Source organism: Elgaria multicarinata, chromosome 1, assembly GCF_023053635.1.
Source record: "Elgaria multicarinata webbii isolate HBS135686 ecotype San Diego chromosome 1, rElgMul1.1.pri, whole genome shotgun sequence".
NCBI classification, from domain to species: Eukaryota; Metazoa; Chordata; class Lepidosauria; order Squamata; family Anguidae; genus Elgaria; species Elgaria multicarinata.
The window spans coordinates 159801573-159823805 of record NC_086171.1 but is presented as its reverse complement, the minus strand read 5'-3'; the positions used below and the strand labels follow the sequence as shown (position 1 = coordinate 159823805).

At 39.3% G+C, this 22233-nt stretch overlaps 1 protein-coding gene across 2 annotated transcripts in view; it reads right to left on the bottom strand.

Annotated features, from left to right (window-relative positions):
• MAPK14 (mitogen-activated protein kinase 14) overlaps positions 1-21719 on the bottom strand; it is a 32394-nt gene extending 10675 nt beyond the window's left edge. The window contains exons 1-8 of one of the 2 annotated variants that reach the window (XM_063141028.1): positions 21389-21719; positions 14558-14687; positions 10187-10245; positions 6803-6914; positions 4875-4904; positions 4428-4475; positions 3576-3690; positions 3168-3239 (exon numbers count right to left, since the gene is read on the bottom strand). In XM_063141028.1, the coding sequence (XP_062997098.1) occupies positions 3168-3239; positions 3576-3690; positions 4428-4475; positions 4875-4904; positions 6803-6914; positions 10187-10245; positions 14558-14687; positions 21389-21504 (682 nt within the window). In that variant the 5' untranslated portion in view covers positions 21505-21719. The remainder of the gene's footprint in view (positions 1-3167; positions 3240-3575; positions 3691-4427; positions 4476-4874; positions 4905-6802; positions 6915-10186; positions 10246-14557; positions 14688-21388) is intronic. The other variant, XM_063141036.1, reaches the window with a different exon arrangement.
• Between the last annotated feature and the right edge of the window lie 514 nt (positions 21720-22233).

Sequence of the window (22233 nt, the reverse complement as noted above, 5' to 3'; positions counted from 1 at the left end):
CAGCTGGGAATGTCCTCTGCGGAGAGATTAGGAGCAGGCTTTGGGCTCATGAACTACCCTCACCATGGTATGGAGAGTGGAAAGTTCATGAGTGAATAGGAAACCCCACAGTTATTTGAAAGTGTGATTACTCCAGCTCTTGCAGAATAAAATCTAATCCCTTGAATTTAAAGCTGCCTTGATGAAAAGTGGGATATAAATTTTATACATAAAATTATTCTAACTCTTCACTTCTATTAGCAAATTGATGTAAACCACATAAGTGAATCCCAGACTCGATTTGAGATCTACCACAAAAATCTGTGAACCATGCAGGGTCATCTTTAAAATGAAGATGTCAGTTTCAATTTATTTATTTCAGCCGTAGCCAGAGCAAATGTATATACATTTGTATTCAGTTAAAATGTCATGGCAGTAAAACAACCAAAACCATAAATTCTCATCTCATAAAATAATTTATTCAGAATTCCATCTTGCTTTGTCTAGGGCTAATGTTATAATAGCCATTTTCTGGCTGACACTATTTGAATGATGAGCTATATCTGAATGCAAATACATCCACTGTTGAAATTCAGATTTCTTTTCCAGATTGTCTGCTGCGCACATGTGGGAACACTATTCACTTTACTCTACTAGCTCTACAAGCCATTTTCTAAGGGAAAAAGTAGAAGACACTAGATGTTGGAACCCTTCATATAAATCAGAAGCTGACCAACACAATTAATGAACTAAATCTATCTATAAGCTATAACAAAGTTGCTGCACACACACCCCACCCCCGCCCCTATTTAGGTCTATTAATGGAAAAAGAACTCTAACTATGAACAGCTACAAAATTAAACAAGTTTTTCGCAAAACCAAATCGAAAGAAAATTCGAGTGAAAGTGTGTGCAAAGCAAAGCAAAGCATGCCGATCCCAGAAGAGAATCACATTCAAGGGCTGGGTTGTCCCAATAGTAACATGCAGAAAAAAGTCAAGTTTGCCACCACAACCAACAGCAAAATTCAGATGCAAGGTTAAAGTGGGTATTCAAGACAAAGAGTACCAAGAAAACGTATTGTTCTGAATTGATTACCTTTTGAGAATTCTTCCTATCTTAGAATAAGTTCTTGACAGTAATTCTACTCCACATTCTAAATAGTTAACCCAGTTTCTTGTAGTATTTCATGTTGTAAGAACAATTAAAGTGCTCACATCAAAACAGATTGATCAAGGCATAGTATTTGAAGACACTGCTGTACTTAAAACTTTCCCCCACCCCACACCCACTAATTGACAGGTTTTTTTTAAAAAAAAGGGATAACACTAATTTGGGTCAGAGTGGAAAAAGAAAAATTGAACTTTGCCCAGCAAATTATCATCTTAGGTCTTATTCAGTACTACCAGATCAAACTTTTGTTGATGTGCTCAGATCTGTGTACAGCAAAATATACTTAAATGTTTGAAACATAATCCAGCTACAGAAATTAACTTTTTTCCTTTTTTTTACAGTAAATGTAATATTAATGAATTACGGCTTAGGCACTTGATCATCAGAGAATGATTATCACGTCATCTTCAAGAGTTTAAGTTAGCAAGTCCCATTAATAGTGCCCAAGAAGCTACAGAGGATCAACTGTCTCTGCAAATCAGATTTCAAGAGCTGATCAATAAGATTTGCTCTACCAATTATTGGTATTGGTGGTATACGTGAATATGTGCTATATCATTCTTTAGGTTGTATCCAATGTTTGTCTAACTTAAGCCACATTCATTTCAATGAGTCTACTCTAAATAGGATTGTCATTGGATACAACTGTATGACTGCATATCCCTATGATTTCAATAAAGAGTAGGTATCACTCTCTGCTCTTGCCTTAAGTAAGATATCATGCATAGAGCCCAGAATATTTGCAGAAAGCAAACTCACCCCTACTCAGGAACATACAAAAGAGAAGTAGATATATGTAAATAAAAAAGAAGAAAGTATTTACATAGTTAAAATGGTGGCAAAATCCAATTCACATTGTAGCATGCCTATTTTGCTCTGTATAGCAGGAGAAGTGTTTGTTCACATACCTCAGATTGAAAAGAAGAAAGACAACTGCAAGGATATTGAAGAAAGAGAAGATAAAGTTAACAGGATGGAGTGAAGGCAAGGGAAAGGAAGTTAAAATAAGACAAGATCCAAGATGTAGGCCATACATTTATCGTATTATTGTTTTTACAACATTTGCCTTAGCTGCCCTGGAAAAGTTTTATTATTTATTTATTTATTAATTACATTTTTATACCGCCCAATAGCCAGGACAGGATACAAGCCCTTAAAATAAAAACAGATTAAGTAATAAAAGGATTCTGCCCTCTTTGTTCTTTCCAAAATTAAACAAAGCTATCATCATAGGATATGAATAAAGGGAGACAGAATGCCAAAATTAATAAAAGAGTTTTTTTAAACACAAAAACTAACCTCAAGTACGTAAGGTTGAAAAGCAGCTCCAGGAGACATAGCGTTCTCTTTCAGGGGGTATTTAATATTTTGAAAACTGAAGTCTTAACACAAAAATACATTTTTATCTCACTAAAAATGTGTCTAGCTGTCATTCAATATATGTAGATATACATTCAGGGCAGGATTCAATGGGGTTCTTCCACGTGCAGCTGGTTTGCCAAACCCTTGACACACATGTAAAGGTCACAATGTAGCGCTTCTGGAAACAAGAAATGCTCATTTCAGGGGGGCATGTTGTGTCCCTTCCAGAAACAACGGTTCCCACTCATTTGGGGGCTTGCCCCCGAAGTGCTACATGAGGACTGGTGGAACCAGCCATGCGTGCATCGAGACCAGTAGGCACTAGCTGTGTGTGGAAGGCGCCTGTTGGATAGTGTCCTCAGAGGTAAAGAAAAGTCATATTTAGGACTTACATTAGAAATGATTAACAGATATACCTATATATTATTTATTATTGCCCTTTACAACTAGAGATCCCTATTACTTTGGGACTTCTAAAAACTACGAGGGAGCCTGTCTCGTCATATAAGCAGCTTCAAAACTTAAGAAGTGAAAGGACATCTGGATTGATGGAATTATAAAACAAATGTCAGAGGATTCGAAGAACTGCAATTGCATTTTATCTTCGAGACAGAAAATGAATGTTTCAATTTTGTAGATGCCTCCAAAGGATACGGTCTGTACCAGGGAACAGTGTTCTTCCAGTCAATAGTTCAGCCATAATGCATCCAACTGACCAAATATCAACTGAGGAAAAAGCAGAGTAAGTTAGAAGCCAATGACTCACCATAGTCACAGAGCTCTCTTCCTATATTCCATCTGTTAAAATTACCCAGTTACAATGGGTAGCCCAATCCTAAAATGCTTAGGTTTAGTATGGGAACATGAAAAAGCACATATCTGTACTTTGACACAAGAGATCTTCAGAGGAAGAACTGCTTGATTCATTTAAAAAAGATATAGATATTACTAAAGATATTCTGTATTCGGGCAGGGTTAGACAAATCCATTGTGGCATATTCTATTCTGTGGTTCAGTGCTGTTTGATAATTTTTAATGGTCTAGACTAATGAAACACAGTACCTGTTTGATTGTAATGCATCCAGTTCAGCATGATCTCAGGAGCTCTGTACCACCTGGTAGCTACATACCCCGTCATCTCATCATCTGTGTGGCGCGCCAACCCAAAATCCAGAATCTGCAGAACAAGAACAGCCATCAATTGGTACAATTAACGAAATAACAAAAAAAAGGAGAGGGGGGGGCAACTACAGCTGGGGAATATCTGACACTGGACAGGAAGAAAGTCTGTTGAACACTTCCAGAAATGGATTTGGTAAAACCTAGGTTTCACAAAACTAAAGTTGCCAAGGATTCACAATAAATCTGTGATTCTCTAACTGTACTGTGCTCAATTACAACCAAGAGCAGTGGAGAAAACCAATAATGCACACACAGACTTCTGCTTGTGCTGGTGAGACTGCCTTCTCCATTCTTCTCTGCAGGGTCCCATATCCTCCCAGAATTTGTTCCAGAAGATCACCTGAATCTCTGGAGCGGATTCTGAGGGTATGTGTGCTGGGCAGGGGGGACTGCAGGGGGAGAGGGAATCACCTTCCTCCCTGTTTCGCTGATGGAAGTTGTTCTATCGGCAGGATGAGCAAATTAGATTCCACCCAGTAACATCACAATTAATGAGCATCACATTTATACAATCCAGGAAGGAATAAATTGGAAGTTTTATTGAATACCTGTTGTGCCAACAATTATACAAAGACCCATCCGTTCAGAAAATATTGACCAAGGCCATCAAATAAATTTGGTTAGGTAAGTGCCTGTATTTTTCTAGCAAGATATTTAATGTCCTGATCTATATGAATAGGAATTATCACTAGGTTAACAACAAGCCATGTGTGTGCACTAATCCCAAATTACCTTCAGCTCACAGTCCTCATTCACAGCTAGGTTACTAGGTTTTAAATCCTAAAAGAAAAAGAGATACCAGTATCAGTATTACAATAGCAACAAAGTTGTCCCCATTCTGAAATTTAGCATGGACAATATCTGATATATCCCTCAGCTTTTAAATCTAATCCACAGCTGTTATATACAATCTCATCATAATCTTACTGAGTTTTTCAACAGCCTATATCAATTCTATGTATAATCAACAAGCACTTAACATTATCCCACAAAAATATGCCGTGCACAAGAATAAATCCAACTCTACTTCATCTCCTCCAGCATTTTTACAGCAATCTGATTCAATAAATTTTAGCCCAATTCTGCAGCTGCTTTACTATATAAAGATCCAATGCTATATCTTCTTCCAGGGATACTGCTATCATTGCATATTGAAGATAAGACAACAAGGATACTCACTCTGTGTATTATGTCAGCAGAATGGATATACTGTAAAATAAAAATATATTTTGACAATTAGGTTTGAGGCACTATTTCCCATTTCCTTATTAAGGAAGTACAGCTTTCCTACTCTATTTAATCATCTAGTATTCTGTGGCTCTACAATGGCTTTTAAGATAACGTGGATTAAAATAAATCACAGTCTGCTCTGAGTTTTCCCCTTTATAGGTAAACAAATTTCCAACTAAGAAGTAGGAAAGCATGCCTTAATGAAAAACAAGAGAAATGATTTCAAAATTTTAATCTCTTGAGATTTATTCCCTCTTCGTTCTATTGAAAAGTGCATTTACATTTTGAGTTTACGCCATCAAATCTGCATCAACAAAGTGCCTGGGAATCTGACAGATAGTAATCTCGTCACAAGTTAAATTATGGCAATTAAGACCACATCTAGATGTTCTGAAGGAACTTGTGCTTAAAAAAAGTAAAATTACACCTGATTTCTACTGATTCTTTGTTGTTCAGGGAGTTAAAATGGTTCCTGTGATGTTTTACTGTTTATTGCCAATTTATATAAAGTAAGTATTTGTGGTGTTTTAATGATATTGCCTTTTAATATGTATTTGCTGTGTGGACTTCAATTACAAGGTTGATAAGTAGTTAAATCTGGAGAGAGTGGAAAGAATGTGAAGTGAATGCTGATTGGCTGGTGGTTCAAAGGTCTGGATTGGTTAGTAGTGAGGGGGAGGACAAGGGAAGCAATAGTATTGTATGTGAGAGAGAGTGAAGTTGAAGTTAGGGTCTGCTGAAGTTAGTTGAGGTCTGGGGTTTGTCTGTGAAGGGTCTAGTGAGAGACATTATTTTGGGAAAAGAGTGATTGGGAGGAGAGAGTGTAGAACAGGGGATAGCGTAGGCAGGATTGCAACTGAAACTGTATGAAATAAACAAGCACTGAACTTGATGAAACCATAAGCTTTGTAACTGCATAACCTTACTTATTGTTAATTCAAAGTTCTTTCTGTTTCATAAACTAGAGTGGATTCTTGGGGTACCTGAGGTAGGGTACAGTGGCCAATGGTGGCAGCGGTGAAGAAGTAGGGAAAATATAGAGTGCTGGGCTGGCTGCTGTGAGACCGAAAAGAGTCAGTGAGTCACAGAGTCCGGGTGCAGCATTCTGATGCCCCACCCCATAGTTGGGATCCTTTGATTTAAAAGGAGAAATAAGGGAGGACCAAAGGGGGCAGCATCACAGTTTCCCCAAAACCTTTGATCTTATCTTTTTTGGCACTGCTTGCAGCCATTTTTCTCTGGTCTGCTATTTTTCCTCTCTGAGCTTTCCTTCCTAGAGTGATCCCAGCCTGACAGGGATCACATAGTGGATGAGGGTAAATGTACCTAAGTTAGAGTGAGGGCAATGCTTCCTAGACTGGTCACATGGGGGATTCTAGCCAATCAGGAGGATATTTCTATTCTAATCTAGCAAAGGAAGCCAGGCTTGAAACTGAGAAAAGAGCTGAGAGAGCATGCTGCAGACTATCACTGCAGAAGCAGTTTCCCTGACTGCGTTTTCATTATGGAAGAGTGCAGGGAGGCAGAGAAAGCCAGTGCTTCTGCAGTACTATCAACAGCATGATGTAGCCCTGTAGGTTGCCTTTCCACCTTCTTTATGAAGATTTTTGCCGTCTGATGACCAATCAGAGATGTTTTACCCATCAAATATAAATGCAGCATACAAAACTGATAAAAAAAAATCCCATGCAGAGAACATTTGCTTTCTCTGAACATAAGGGAATAGAAGAGGCAAGTCTAATTCAACTCAGGGGAGCAGGCATGTGATGGTGCTTTCATCTGAATAGAAGCTCTCTAAAGGGGAGGGGAGTGTTTTCTATTGGATTTCCCACTTATGTACAGATGTGCTACCATAGCAATAGGACTGATGTCAATACCTTCAAACCCCGAAGAATTTGATAGATAAGAAACTGTACATGGTCATCTGTGAGCTTCTGACATTTCACAATGTTGTTGAGATCTGCCCCCATGAGATGGGTTACAAGATATCTAGAAAACAAAAGTTAAGCAAAGGTATTACCTCTACATGAGATAGTTAAACAAATTAAAGTACTCTAGGGCTTTGATAAAGAAACAATCAGAACCACTTAAGCTATTAGCAACTAATGAATACTACATTGTGTTGGATGCAGATGCACTGTGCAAGCCTATACTTTTACTCAAAAGTAAGGCTCAGTTCATTTAAAAGGAAATACCCCCATGTGTGCAAGATTGCAGCCTTTGATAGCTGAACTTAGTTCCCATTGAAATCAATGCCATTGAAGTCATTGAAATCAATCCCACTGAAGTCAAGTAACTTGTCCCATCTTTTTTAATGCAACTAACTTAGTCTGGGTCCAATCTATTATATTTAAGAAAGTCTTTAATGTCATGTGCCACATTTTCACAGGGAGGCGGCTGCTATGGTATAGGAACTTGGACAGGGGTCCACTTAAATAGGAAGGGCCCACTGGCATAAGAATTCACGCACATTTCCCACTCAGCCCGCCCATATGCCAGGACCATGCATGAGCCAGCCCCTAGGAAAAACACAGTTATCCTAAATCATTTAAGATATGAAGCTCTGAGAGAATCAGACTGTTTAAAGTCATTCCCTTGCATCTGCATCCTTCTTTCAACAATGATGAAATTAATTAGGCTGATCTCTGCACTGATTCAGTCTTTCCACTTCTCCACAAAAGAAAATGGAAAAAGGTGTGTACAGGGTGTATGAAGTGTATGGCACTCTTAAGTATTTGTTAACAAAATACTTCTATATGGTCTTAAGACAGGAAGCCTGTCTCAACATGTTCTCTGAAACGATCACATACAAGCCCAACTAGTTTTAAACACAGCTATTTATGGTCTCATCATACAACCACAAGTATCCATGAGTCTGCTTTTGTACAAAGTAACGATTAAAGAAACCAGTCCTCAATCATTCCAAGTGACCGAAGAAGTTCATGTGATTCAATTTAGCATTACTGCCCTCCTTGGTAGCATTAGCAATTCTCTCCAAAACTCAAAGGCCTTCCCAGTCAATTAAAGTACTTTGCTCCAGGGTTAGATTTCATGAGCCCTTTACAACATAGGAAGCTTTTGTTGTTATTGTTATCATTTCTGCTTTAGACAGTAACTGCACATACAAAAGGTTTTCATGAAGTAAAAAATCCACAACTAGAAGTACTTGAGACCCCTAAATCTACATCGGTAACTTAGGCACTAAATTATGGAATACTTGAGTTTGGTATGTTTCAAAATGCACCGCAATTGTGCTTACAGTACTAGGGTGACCATATGAAAAGGAGGACAGGGCTCCTGTATCTTTAACAGTTGTACTGAAAAGGGAATTTCTGCAGGTGTCATTTGTATATATGGAGAAGCTGGTGAAATTTCCTCTTCATCACAACAGTTAAAGCTGCAGGTGCCCTGCCCTCTTTTAAATCTGGTCACTCTAGTATAGCTTCTGTAGCTTTAACTGTTGTGATGAAGAGGGAATTTCAAGAGGTGCTGCAGGCATACAAATGGCAACTGCTGAAATTCCCTTTTCTATGCAACTGTTAGAGATACAGGAGCCCTGTCCTCCTTTTCAAACGGTCACCCTACATAGTACCATTCAACAGTGGTTGAAGTCTGGCTTAAAGCATCAGACTTGGATGCAGTAATGATTTAAAGCTGAAGAGGAACCCCTATGCATTCCACTTCTAATCACTCCAATAGCAGAAATCAAAAAGCAAGAACTATGTTAATAAATTTGGAAAGCACATGTTTTTGTCAACATTTTTGATTGTCTAAAATTGAAAACCTAAGCTCTGCTGGTGCCCTGGGATATGCCATGCACGACCAGACACAAAGCACAGCAGTGTCAAAAAGAGCCAATGTGGTGTAGTGGCTAAAGTGTCGGACTGGGAGTTGGGAGATCCGGGTTCTAGTCCCCATTCAGCCATGGAAACCCATTGGGTGACTTCAGGCCAGTCACAGACTCTCAGTCCAGGCTACCTCACAGGGTTGCTGTTGTGAGGATAAAATGCAGTGGAGGAGGATTATGTACACCACCTTGGGTTCCTTAAGAGGAAAAAAGGTCTGGGCCCGATTCAAAGTGGTGGTATTAAGATTCAAAGCCCTAAACGGTTTGGGGCCAGGTTATTTGAAGGAATGCCTCCTCCACAGGGACTCTTCTCCGAGAGCCCCTGCCAAAGGAAGTGAGGCAGGTGGCTACTAGGAGGACGGCTTTCTCCGCTGTGGCACCCCGGCTGTGGAATGAGCTCCCCAGAGAGGTCCGCCTGGCGCCTACACTATACTGCTTTCGTCGCCAGCTGAAGACCTTTTTATTCTCTCAGTATTTTAACACTTAATTTTAACTTAAATTTAAATTTTACTGTTTTAATTCTGTATTTTAATCTTATATCAATTTCTGCTGCGTGGTTTTATCCTGGTTGTGCTTTTTATACTGCATTTTGTATTCGTGTTTTTAGACTGTTGATTGTTTTATTATGGTTTTAATTTTTGTGAAGCGCCCAGAGAGCTTCAGCTGTTGGGCAGTATAAAAATGTAATAAATAAATAAAATTAAAATAAATAAATAAATAAATGGCGGGATATAAATGCAATAATATATATTTTTAAAAGGCTGAGAAACTGTTGTGACAGCATGCGGAGGGGAACCTTACTAACAATTCCAGATCAGAGTAGCTGATAGTTGAGTTACAGAATTTGTGCGGTATTATTGACATACAAATATCCTACATCCTCACGGGTATTCAAATTCTTGTATCACATAGATTTGTTATGTAGAAGTGACTCAAAAGACTACTGTTAAGCATAGATATAGCAGTTAGGAACCAGCTGTCAACTGCTGCTTCTTAACACATGTAGGCATAGCAAAATAGCTAGTCACAGATTTTCATACATGACTATGTGTATTACTTTGGCCTGGTCCAATAGAGAAAATACTGTGTATGAAACAGTCCTTAGTCACCCTCCTGTAATGACTAACGTGCAACACAAATGCTTGCATATTTCTACAACAAAGTTGGTGCAATAAGATATAGGACTTCACTTATTTGTACCTCCATGCACTCAGTCCTACTGGCCACTGGCAGTCTAAAGCCCTCTCTAAACTGAAGCTTTGTGTTCTATCACAACTGCAACTGTCACATTTACTCTCCTTATTGGTAAGAGATTTTCACTGAGTCTGCAAATGTTCCAATATCGAGCTATGAATTTCGCATTACTTTGAAAATAGCCGGAGTATTTACAATTCAGTTTAAAAGTGTTACCTACACATCATTGAATTCTTCTAGCGACTTTGCAGGTGTGAACACATCTAGAAGACCAATAACCTGTAAAGGGGGAGAAAGGAAAGATGCATAAGGAAATGCACATTTTATACATGAAACTGCCCTTTCCAACTCAAACATGTACACCATATGTAGGCAACCCAGTGCCAGCCAGGATGGCCAATAGTCAGGGATGATGGAAGTTGCGGTACAGCAACACCAGAGGGCCAGAGGTTCCCCACCCCTGAATATGCATGATGATAAACCTGTGCAAACCTCAGGCTTGCATGCTCCTAGCTCTTTTTCCTCCTCCTCCTCCACCATGGCTATGATGAGATCAGAAGCTTCCAGTTCCATTTAAGATTAGTTGCAGTATAGTGTTTGTCTGAATCCTAAATTAGTTAATCTTAACTGTGGTTAGTGGAAACAAACCAATTTCATAAATCTTGGTTTAAAGTTGGCTTGTTGCAACTAAACATAGGATGCTTTCTAGTGGTTGGCTCCTAGGCTACCAATCAAAAGGAACTATGCAGTTATTCCTTGTTTCCCCTACATAATGGATGTTCTGTAGTAAGAAAAAGCTGTAAGAAGCAGTGAGAAACAAGGGAGGGATACAAATGGAAGGCAAACTCATCTGATGTTCCCCATAAAATTCCATGAATAAAGCAGGGCTATTGCACAATAAAAGCCAGGTCTAAACACCCAGATTAGAGAGAGTTTGTTGGGTTTGGACAACATAGAAAACTGTAGTGAATATAGAAAAGAACAGAGAGTTTCTAACTTTCTGCTAACAATCATGTCAGAGAAGGGAAGTTTGCAAGCCTGAGGCTTGCTGTGACTTATTCTTATCACACTAAGCTATAGGTTTAGTGTAATGCTTGAACACAACCATTATTAATAATGCACAAAATACAACACAGCTATTGTATTTGGTTGAGTACATTTGCCATTACAACAGCCCAAATAGAAAGGATTTTCAATTCGATGAGAAAAAATTAGACACCCCAGCCTTTCTTTATTAAATGAATATCCTTTATATTTATATTAATATATTTTATAATTTAAATAATTTATAAATGTATAGCCACCAAAATGGCACTCAAGGTGGCTTTAAACCACTCTAGTCATAAAGGTTAACCATATGTACAGAAAATAGCATAGCATATGCTCTGACAGATGAAAATATATGACTTCATTACTTTCCATGGTTATGCCTAACAGTACTTCCAGACTCAGACCCTGTGTATTTGGGCTTGGTTATGCTTCAGAATCAAACATGTATAATTCAAACTAAGCACATCAAGAAATGCCTATATTTTAATGTGTCCATGAAATATACAATATTGGGGAAAGAAAAGTAATATACACCTTCAAACTACTGCTCATTATTCTGCAGTTATACCAGACTCTCCTGTAAAAACAGCAGAACAATTTAAACCTTTGTTTAATTCAGAATGTCAAAGCCTCTGTAACTAGACATCATATAACACAGCATGGATTTTAGAAACAAATTATGATGAGGTTGGTATAGTGAATTACATAAAATGGCTGGGTTTGGATAATCAGTGAAGGAAAAGAAACTACCATGGCTTCTTTTCCTTACCCCTTGCCATTAGTATGCCTGCCATTTCCCTAATTACCCGCACCACAGCATGGGTTACCATGTCATCTATGGTACACAATGAGGGTGGCTTCCAAACCACCCATAACCCCTACAACAAGCCTTGCATTGCAGGGTAGTTTGGAAGCAACCCCACTGTGCAACTCACGGGGTTCGGATGACATCACAACCTGCGCCGAGGGTATCCAGGGAAATGGCAGGCACATGAGTGGCATGCAGCGAAAAGAAGCCAAAGTGCCTTCTTTTCCCACTGATCATTAAAACCTGGCTAATTATCAGTCTACACTGATTATATTTCTACTCTCTCTCTCTCTTTTTGCATGATAGTTCTAATTTGTATTATCTTTATTTTACTTTTTTATATATATTTTCTATTCATGTAACTGTCCTGAGAATTTTTACTGAAGGGCAGTATCAACATTTCTATAGTAAACATAAATAAAATACCTTCTGCCCTTGCAAATGCATGTTGAATCCTGCCAGGGGAGGAGGAGAAAGGAAGATGAGAGGAAAGAGTGGTTTGGATCAGGAAATGGTTAAAGCATCCCCCTTCCACTTCTTTGATCCAAGTTGCCCCCTCCTAAAACAGCCTTCCCAGTCAAAAAAGGGTTGCCAGTATGCCAAGATACGTGTTTATCTGGCAACAGAAACAATGAACTTTGGTTTTGATCTTCATCCAGTACATCCATCTGTTTTATGGACTTTACATGGGACACATTAAAATAAGAACTTGGAGCAGAAGGCAAAGTTTGCTTTTCTTTTTAACATTCGCGTGCTAGTACTGCTGCTAGTTTCAACCTCTCCAGCATATTTTAACTGATAAGAATGGTTTGCTCCCTTACATACAAACTAATGAAAGGAGAAATATGATCTGGAGAATATCATGTGCCATGTTCCAAATTAGGTTAATATTCCCCCAAATACACAAATATAGTAAAGTCCAGTTCATGATTCACATGTCTTGGTTAGTTCTAATCACATTTCCCCTTTCAAAAGCCTAATATATGTAGAGGTATGGTACAGGATAATCTTCATATTTTGATACAAGTGCCATTATATAAGTATGTATACACCTGCAGCCCAAGTGAAAATGCTCCTGTGATGTGTAATTGAACTGCAGAAATCTCTCCCTACCACTACTGTATACATACATATAACCAAAAGCATAGTTCAATAGATGAGTTCTGTGAGTACCAACAGAGCAGCCATTTTTGCACAAAACATGGAAAACAAGTGGAGCCAAAACATTATATTAGCTCTTGCAAATCCATTCTATGCAGTCATCCCAAGAATTACATCATGTCTTGGAATTTGTCAGGAGGCATATCATTTCCTGTTCATATACGTTACTGAAGAATTTGGATTCCTGTAAATCTCACTTTCCTTTTTAAAATAAATATACAAATTCATTTCATTAAAATATTTATCATCTGCAACTAAAGCTAATCCTCATGGTTGCAGAGAAGTGTATAGGCAAAATCCACAGAAGGCTCAAAAACTAAAGGGACCTTGTGCATGTGTCTTGTGGTCATGGCTACAGGCAAGGCTTCTCTGATGCATGGTTTTGTGCCATTCTCCACAGCATAGTGCCTAACCTATGTTGTGCTACTAGCAAATCTATCCTCTATTCCTATCTTTCTTTGTCCTCTCTTACCACAGTCCTTACCAATATTATCCTTAATTCAAGATCTTCCCATGCTCAAAAAGTGCAATGAAGCAACTGGGGCAAACAGACCAAAAAGATTGTGAGTAATGTACATCCAGACCTGACCATGTCATTACATTGTGAAACTGCTGCAAGACTTGCTTCCTGTATGGATTGCAAGAATGCAACATTACAAAGTACAGTTTAAACAGAGATGAAGAATAGTAAATGCCACCATAAATATGCACCTAAATGCGAGTGATCTAAAGGTTTTCACCAGGAAAGCTTCTCGTCATTGGAGTGTGAGGTAGCATTAAAAAAGTATTAGCATTTGCTAAAAGACTTTCCCAAATATTTAAAAATTCCACCCCCTTTTTCTGTCCACCAATGGGAACCTCCAAAGCAGATAATAGTAAAGAGTTCAAAAAAGAATAAAACAGAAAATTAAAATGTTACAAAACAACAGATTAAAAACAGGGCAACAGAAAACAGTCTAAAACATAGCAGGAAGAAATGCTTTTGCAATATCCTTGTTGTAGTGCTACAGAAGCACTCTGAGGCTCTGAAGTATTTTGCAACAGTTCCTACAGTTGAGAACTGTGCTATTAAGAGACCCATTATTTCCCCAAGGTTTGAATTTGCCTCCAGTCAATATAGTCTATGAGAAAATCCAGAAATCAGAACACATGCAAGACATCCCCCAAAACAGCAATGGGGAAATACTCATAGCCTACATTAAGCCAATTCTCTAGTTTTAACTGGTGAGGAAAGCATACATAATTTGAATTGTACAGGACTCAATAAGCACAATAATCAGAAAATCCTGTGACAGTTTATAGGCAACTGTTTAGAATATTACTGTTGGGGCTGGTGCAGATGTTACATTTCCCCAACATTTAAGAATTATTAAAGAATTGGAAATTAATTTCTGAATTATTCACTCCCTCTCTAGTAAATCTTCTCCTCAGTACAACCACAAACACCCCTTCATCGGGGCTTGGCAATCTGTCTGCATCAAATAAACCATGGTTAACAAACTAGGGATCACTCCTAACCTAGAATTTCAAAGAAAACAAAATGCATATTTCTAGATTTCTCCTCAAACTTACATTTTCATGTTTCATATGTTTAAGCAGACGTAGTTCACGGTAGGTCCTTTTGGCATGAATGATAGACTGAAATGGTCTTGACAATTTCTTCACAGCCACTCGCAGCCCAGTTTTAACATCAACGGCAGAGCTATTAAAATAGTTTTAAAAAACCAATATTAAGAATCCATATCAAGACTGAAATATGATTTCTCTGTGAAAATGCCTAACAAGTATTTTGTTCCATTGGGAGACTATAACACTGAATTTGTGCCCAAGAAAAAATAATTTACATGGTTTGTGTCAGACAGGGTTAGAAAACATGACTGACAGAGCTAATGCCAGTGTTCAGAAATGAGATTAAACAGAATCATTAGAACAGTTCTAATTATATTGATGAGTTTGGGAATTAGGGCTGGATTTACAAAGGAAGAATGACAAATTTTGCAACTCTTCATGACGCACAAGACATACAACAATGGCTCCCTGTAACTTCCTTGAATATTTCAATCCCAACATTCATGTATTGCGACATTTCAGAAGCAAGCTCACACTGTATCCAGATCAAAGCATGTGCTCACAAATGAAGCATACCTCACAGCAAGCCATTTGTGAAAATAAGGCCCCAAATTCTCCCAGAATCTCTAGGATAGAGTGACATGTAAGAAGATATCTACATCATTGCTTTTCAGAGACAGAGGTGATACAGTAGAACTGTCATTGTCCATGGTACACATATCCATTTTCTATGCCCTGTCATAGTCTCTGACTTAATTTAATTGGTTTGGCATGTTTTTATAGCACATCACATTTTACTTATGTTCACATGTTTTGACTTGTGTGAAATTAGTGGAAGCAGCTACAATTAGAAATGATAAAAACAACATATCCCTCAGTGAAGCTCTCTTGTTACATCAGAACAGTTATTAAATTTCCCACTTTATTTAGATCAGGGCTAGTGTCACACTAGCAGGAAGGGGGAAGTTGTACTCACTTCGCTGAAGAATATCTGCAGACTATGGATTTGCTTTGCTTTTTTAGGTTGTATAAGGTACCCAAACATGCTTGTATACATATATATTTTCCTGAAAGCATTGTTTTAAGGAATGTGATCCATTTTTATTTTGGCCAATAAACATGCCACTGCATGGCACCCAGTCCTCTGTGTTGCAAGAATCAGAAAAATGTTTAGCTGCAAACCAAATTCTATTTCTGCTTTAACCCTTCTTTTTTGCATCTGAATCAGGTTCTGCCTGACAAAAACGTAACCAGAAAACTCTTTTTTAAAAAATTAGCATAAGAATATGGGTAAGAAAAAAGACTAAGGCATGATGGAAACAGTAGAGAGAGATTCATTTTTCTTGCATACTTCAAAACAAGCACCACACAATTTTTAACAACACAGACCATTTTTTTGGCTATAATTACTAAGTTACAAAAAATACAAACCAACATTCCTCAGATCTGGAGTACAGATACGTTTGATATACCCCTAACAGTTAGAAAATAATTTGAACTACGTTTGAATGGAAATGTTTGCATTTGAATTAAACTGTGATGCAGAAAAAAAACTACTTTCATTTGAACTGAGCTATACTATATGGGCACATATAGGGCTTCTATTTGATTGCTACTAAAAGGAATTCTGTTTAGAACTGTTTACAAAGAATAGCAACTAATTTGGCTTTACCCAACAGTAACTTTCCAACCATATACTGTTTTAACAAAAAACTTTCCACTTTCCCCCAAATTCTGCAATATCCAAGCTAAACTTTACTCCACCCTCCCTTATGCGTGCTATGTATGTTGTTCTTAACTACTTCCAAACATGGAAAGAAGAATCTACACTGTTGATTTCTCCAGTACAAAATCCAAATTGTCTCTGCAAAGTACAAATATAGCCACTACATATATATTCCATAGCCCTGGTTTCTCAAATGATATTAACGTATTTCTTCAAAGCTAAAGGATAACAAAGGTGCAGAAAATGGACTAGAAGTAGCAACTAGAGCTCCAAATATCTCTTAAAGCTTTAAAAGGACTGATGATCAAAACCAGAGCATGCCCTTTACAGTGATCAATCGATAGTGATATAAAGCAATAGATCTACTCTTTAGTTCCTTCTTCAATTAAGCCTTTCAGTGCAATCCATTCGAGAACATTATTATCAATCATCTGCGTGGTAACCTGGATCATTTTCCGCCTGTATATATAGTTTCAATTATTCTTAACTGCTCAACTTAAAAAGCAAACCCAGAGGCTGTAATGCAGCACACAAAGTCTGGAAAGACTTAAACCCTGATGCAGGTTGAGCCATGTGTAAAGCCACTAGTGCTTTATACCAGTCACAACAATGCAAGTCAGACACCTCATAACTGTCAAAGCTAACATATGCATGTGATTTGTTCAAGCACAGTACTGGCAGCTCAGCATACTAAAATAGCTAATATTTCAGTTCAATCTAGGAATGTACAAAGCTACGCTGACCATCTAGCTCAATATTATTGACAATTACCCTGTTCAATCGACACACTAAGACATGGTGGTTAAGCATTTTGAGCTAAACATTATGGCTTAGCATGTCATGTGAACCATGACTTAGCATGTTGTGTGAACCATTCCTAACCATGTTGGCTACATAACTTCAGTTTAAACATGCTCACTAACCATCTGCTGCAAAAACGTTAGTGGCCTAACCATGGCTTAGTGTGTTGTCTGAACAGGCCCACTGAATGACTGGATTTCAGGCAGTATTCCTTTCAAGCCCAACCTGGAATTTTCTGCAGACAAAGCATGTACTCTACCACTGAGCTAAGGTCCCTCCCTAAAGACTTCAGACTCAGTCCAGTGGGAAGTGCCTTAGAAGCAAATCATCATCATCATCATCATCATCATCATCATCATCTCCAAAACTATTCTAGGGGATCTGTGTATTATAATGATGTTGGCTTGGGACTTCAGACGCTGGCCTCATCCATTGGCCAGTGAACCAAGGACCAGTGGGAGGCTGCACTCCTGCCTCCTAGGAAGAAAATCATGGCAAGGAGAAGACTAACCTAGCCCCATACATGGACCAAAGGATGAACAGCTGCAAGGCAGCTCAGTTTGCTCTTACTCTTGATGCTTTTCCCCTCCTTCCTCCCATTCCCTTTTCCTTTTGTGTTGTCTCTTTCAGATTTTTAAGCCCGAGGGAAGAGACTGGTTTATTACTAAGCCACTCTGGCAGCTTTTTTCAGATGAAAAGGAAGGTAAAAATGCTGTAAATAAATAAATAAGATGTGTAACTGCAATAATTGCATCCTGCAAATTTAAAAACTCCTTTAGAAAAAGAAAAGAAAATTCTAGTTATTATCACTGTGCATATAGGCTTAGAAACACATAGGTAACACCTAGTGAGATCTCAGAAATTGGGGAGAGAGAAAAAGAGAGATGAGTACTAGTAAACAGGGTGGATGAAATTGGTTTTTTCCAAGAATAAGATTTTTAAATTTCCATTTCAGCTATAATAAGCACTCCTTTTTTAAGGAACAGCCTGATTTAAATTCCATTCTGAATTTAACACTGCATGTAAGTGTTTAACAGAACTCAATGGGGCTTATGTCTCAGTAGGCATGTCTATGATTGCACTGTAAGGGTAAGCTTTGCTTAACATATGTCAAAACACTGAAGCCCTAACCAACTATCAAATACCAAATCTCATATCAAATATCTTGAGTCAGGCATCATTTTCTTATTTAAAATTGAGATCTGCCTTTTGATGTCAAGAATAAATGTGGCACAATAGATAATGTATTGTACTTATTATTAAGGGCTTGAAACTAGGTGCCAGGAACCGGCAAATTATCATAGGAATTGAGATCAAGCACCTGACTCCTTAATAAGATACCATTCTGTATTGCACAAGATTTTCCACGTTCTGGGTGATCTCATGCTATTTTATGTCCTCTGTTTGTGTCTGCAATTCATTCGCTTGTCAATTTGTTTTCCTAGCAATCAAATTTACTCCCCATATCACCAAACTCATCTGCTCAGTAAACTACCAGCTATTTCTTCTAGAAGAGTTTGACTATTTGATCCCCAAGTAATGATCTTGTTCAGTGTTCTTGGTCAAAGAAAAAAAAAAAACTAGAACTCCAATGTTTTGAAAAGAAACTAACTACATTGTTTTGTATTGACCTGGTTCAAACATAACAAAAACTCTTGGGTTATCGTGCACAAGTGGGAGAGAGAGCTGTCTCCCGCACGCTTCCACTTTTACTCAACAACCTATAATCAGCTCATTTGTAGATTCTTGAACCTGAAGTTTGAACCCAGAACAACTGTTTTTGGGTTAACTGTTAGTTGGTTAACACTCATCAGTCTGGGCTTGCACATCACACTCAACAACCTATGAATGAGCCGATCGTAGCTTGTTGATTAGAAGCAGAAGTGGCTGCTCTCTCCCACTTATGCCCAACAGCCCATTGATTTGTTTTACCCATGGGATTATGTGCGTGGGTTTAACTTCCAGTTACTCTCTCAAAGCAATGTAAGATCTATTAAACGAGTAGAGTATCATATTCCATTTTCTACAATAGTAAAAATGTAAGAAATAAATGTACTATTTAATAGGTTACATTAACTGTACAAAGGAGCTATTTAATTGCAAAAATAACATTAGTACTATTTTTAAGGGAAATATCTGAAGTGCAAAGGGATGTTTCTTTCTTTCTGAAACCTGTATAGTACAGGGATCGTTGCTATAAAACAAGTAAAATACTTGCTCATAAATTGCAGAAAGTAAAAATGAGACAACATAGTCTAGATGTTTTTCTAGACAATAACTGCAGAACAAGAACTCTGACAGTCTTGTTTAAAATAGTAAATTGGGGTAATATTGAAATTTCAAAGAACTGAATTATGGGGCTACAGAAGAACATATGGAAGCACAGAATCTGATTATTTTAAATATAAAACTGGCAATAAGTATATGTATGTCTTGCAGAACTTTTACACAGGCTTCTGACAAAACATTAAGAATCCACAGAAAGCTAGGACAAACTTATAAACCTATATTGAACATATTTGTTGCCAAAGAATTTTGACCACGATGAACTTGTAATGAGAATATACCTACAAATAATGAGTAACCTTTAGAGCTACTTGTCTGAACATTTAGAACAATGTGTTACAGTAAACTGAACAGAAAAGATAATTGATTTAGTCAAATTTTATACAGCACTATCAATGTGCACATACATTTATCCTGAATCCTATTTAAATTGCAATACGCTGTTTTCTGATGTCTTCTCCCCCATGACCAATGTGGGAAGTACTATGGAATCAATTTACCAGCAATTTGGGATACTGTTTGAATGTTTGATTCCCCACAGAATGGAAGCACTTGCCAAAGTGATGTCACCTGGGTGGCTGCTGCAGTTTTTCACAGGAGAGCCACAGCCTCTAAAATGGCCCCAAGATTATAGTGATAGCCCACAACAATATCTTCTGACTCCACCTTGTGTGTGACAGCAGCACTTTACATGCGGTCATACTGCACCTATTGAGTAATACTAGTATGCTCTTGTTTGAAGATTTGTCTGGGGTACTATCGTTCCTTACATAATCATTGCTTTATTTACTTTCTATCTAGCATCACATCATTGCTATATCATATAAACAGTATTTTATAGTATTTCTGCGCAGAAAGTAGTCTGTAGCCACAGTAACGGTTATTTAATTTGTTGTTCTTGAATCTTCTATTTTTTTTCTCCAGAAAGAGCAACTGTAACATACCTTTTGCTATGCAGGTGGTAATAATATCAAACACCTATCAATGATCCCCATGACATCACTAGGAGGAGCATCACATGTTCCTCTCCTACTAATCTATGCTACCCCTCACTAGCTGTTATTCCTTCTTTAGCAACTGCACACTCGTGCTCTTCAGTACACACCTTACTCAGTTTTAAGGAAAAGGCTGTCCTGTCCCCATTCCCAGCAAGATCACTGTGCTAGTAATAGGTAAAATGTTGGTCTTAAAGATTCAGGTTTATGATGCTCATGGAGTGACCTTGCACCAGTCATTCTCAGCATAACCTACTTCACAGAGTTGTTGTGAGGATAAAGGGAAAGGAGGGAACAGAAACAATGTACAGTCCCCTGAGCTTCTTTGAGTTAGGGTGGGATAAAAGTTTAACAAATAATGCTAACTGCAATCCCTTCCATTGGGCAGAGATGATATTTGTTTTATCAGTATCAGTCAGATCACGCAATAAGAGAAAGCAACCAAGCTTACTCTGCCCTGGAGTTCCCAAATGAAACTGGAACAAGATTCAAGCAACTCTTTTCTGCCAGGGCCTGTCAGTTAGGAACCCGAAAGCAAGATATGGGGTTGTGCATGTACAAGACAGAAGCGAATAAAGGACAACGCGTATAACAGGAGGAGATGAAGAGGTCGGGGCACTGCAGCTGACACTGTGGTCGTGCATTATGTGCTTAAATACAAGAAGCCAGTACCAAGAGAACTGGATAGGCAAAGCCCTTCAGTCCTTACAATCAGGATGCAATGTCTTGGTATGCCAAAATCTAACAGGTTTCATTTGGGGGCTGACGGAAAGCACCGCCTTCTGAGGCTGGTTTTAGGAATGCCCGCCAGCCGCGGGGAATAAAGCACCATTCAGAGTGACAGGCCTTGGGAGGAACGCGGAGCTTGCCCTCCCTAGACGCTTGCAGAAGTGTGGACCAGGGGAGGGGAAGGAGAAATGCTTGCATGCAAAGCGGACAAAGCAGAGCAACGGAGTTTCCCCGAGCCTCTCTCACCCCTCGTCCCCACGCCTGCCCCCCTGCCGGCCTCGAACGGCAGCAACTCACCAGACGGAGCCGTAAGCTCCGGAGCCCACCGGCGAGAGGTTCTGGTAACGCTCGGGTACCTCCCAGATGGTCTTGTTCAGCTCTTGCCGATAGAACGTGGGCCGCTCCTGGGTCATCTCGACCCCGAGCCCGCCCCACCCAGCGCGGCCGGGAGGGGGAGACCCTCGAGCAAAGCCGTTGGCTCCTCCCCCCCTGCAAAGAAAGGGGGTTTCCAGCCCAGAGGGCGGAGGATGGAGAGGTCGTTCGCGCCCAGCGGCCACCTCAGTCAGTAACTGGCCGCGCCTGGCCCAAGCGCCTGGTGCCGCTGCCCGTTCACCGGAAAGGAGAGGAAGCCAAGGCAAAGGAGGAGGGGGGGGGCTGCTGGCCGCCGCCGCCGCGTTTCCCGCAAGCGCTCACTCGGCCGCCTGCACAGTCTCTCGCAGGACGGACTAACAGGTGGGATGCAGGGGGTCTCTGAGGAGGCCGGAACGTGTACTAATAGCCAAGCCAATGACGAGGACTCGCCACCGTCTGACTTCTCCCGACCTCTTCCTAGATTCCCGACCAGTCGATCGCTGAGGTCTCGCGAGACCAGCGGTTACGGAAAAGCTAGAGGCAATGCCCCAATATGGAACCTCGCTCTAGCGCCCTATGAGGAGCTTAGCCAGCAATAGGGATGTCTCGCGAGAACGGAAAGGAGGCGAGAAGAAAGTGGGGAAGGAAGGTGGAGTTTGAAGCTGGTCAGGGTTGCCGCCTTGGTGTGGCAACTCTGCAGCGCGAGTCCACACGCATCTATTCGGAAGTAAATCCGAAGGCTTACTTAGTTCAGTGCAACCTTCAAGCGTGGATCTACCTCCCCGTTTTTT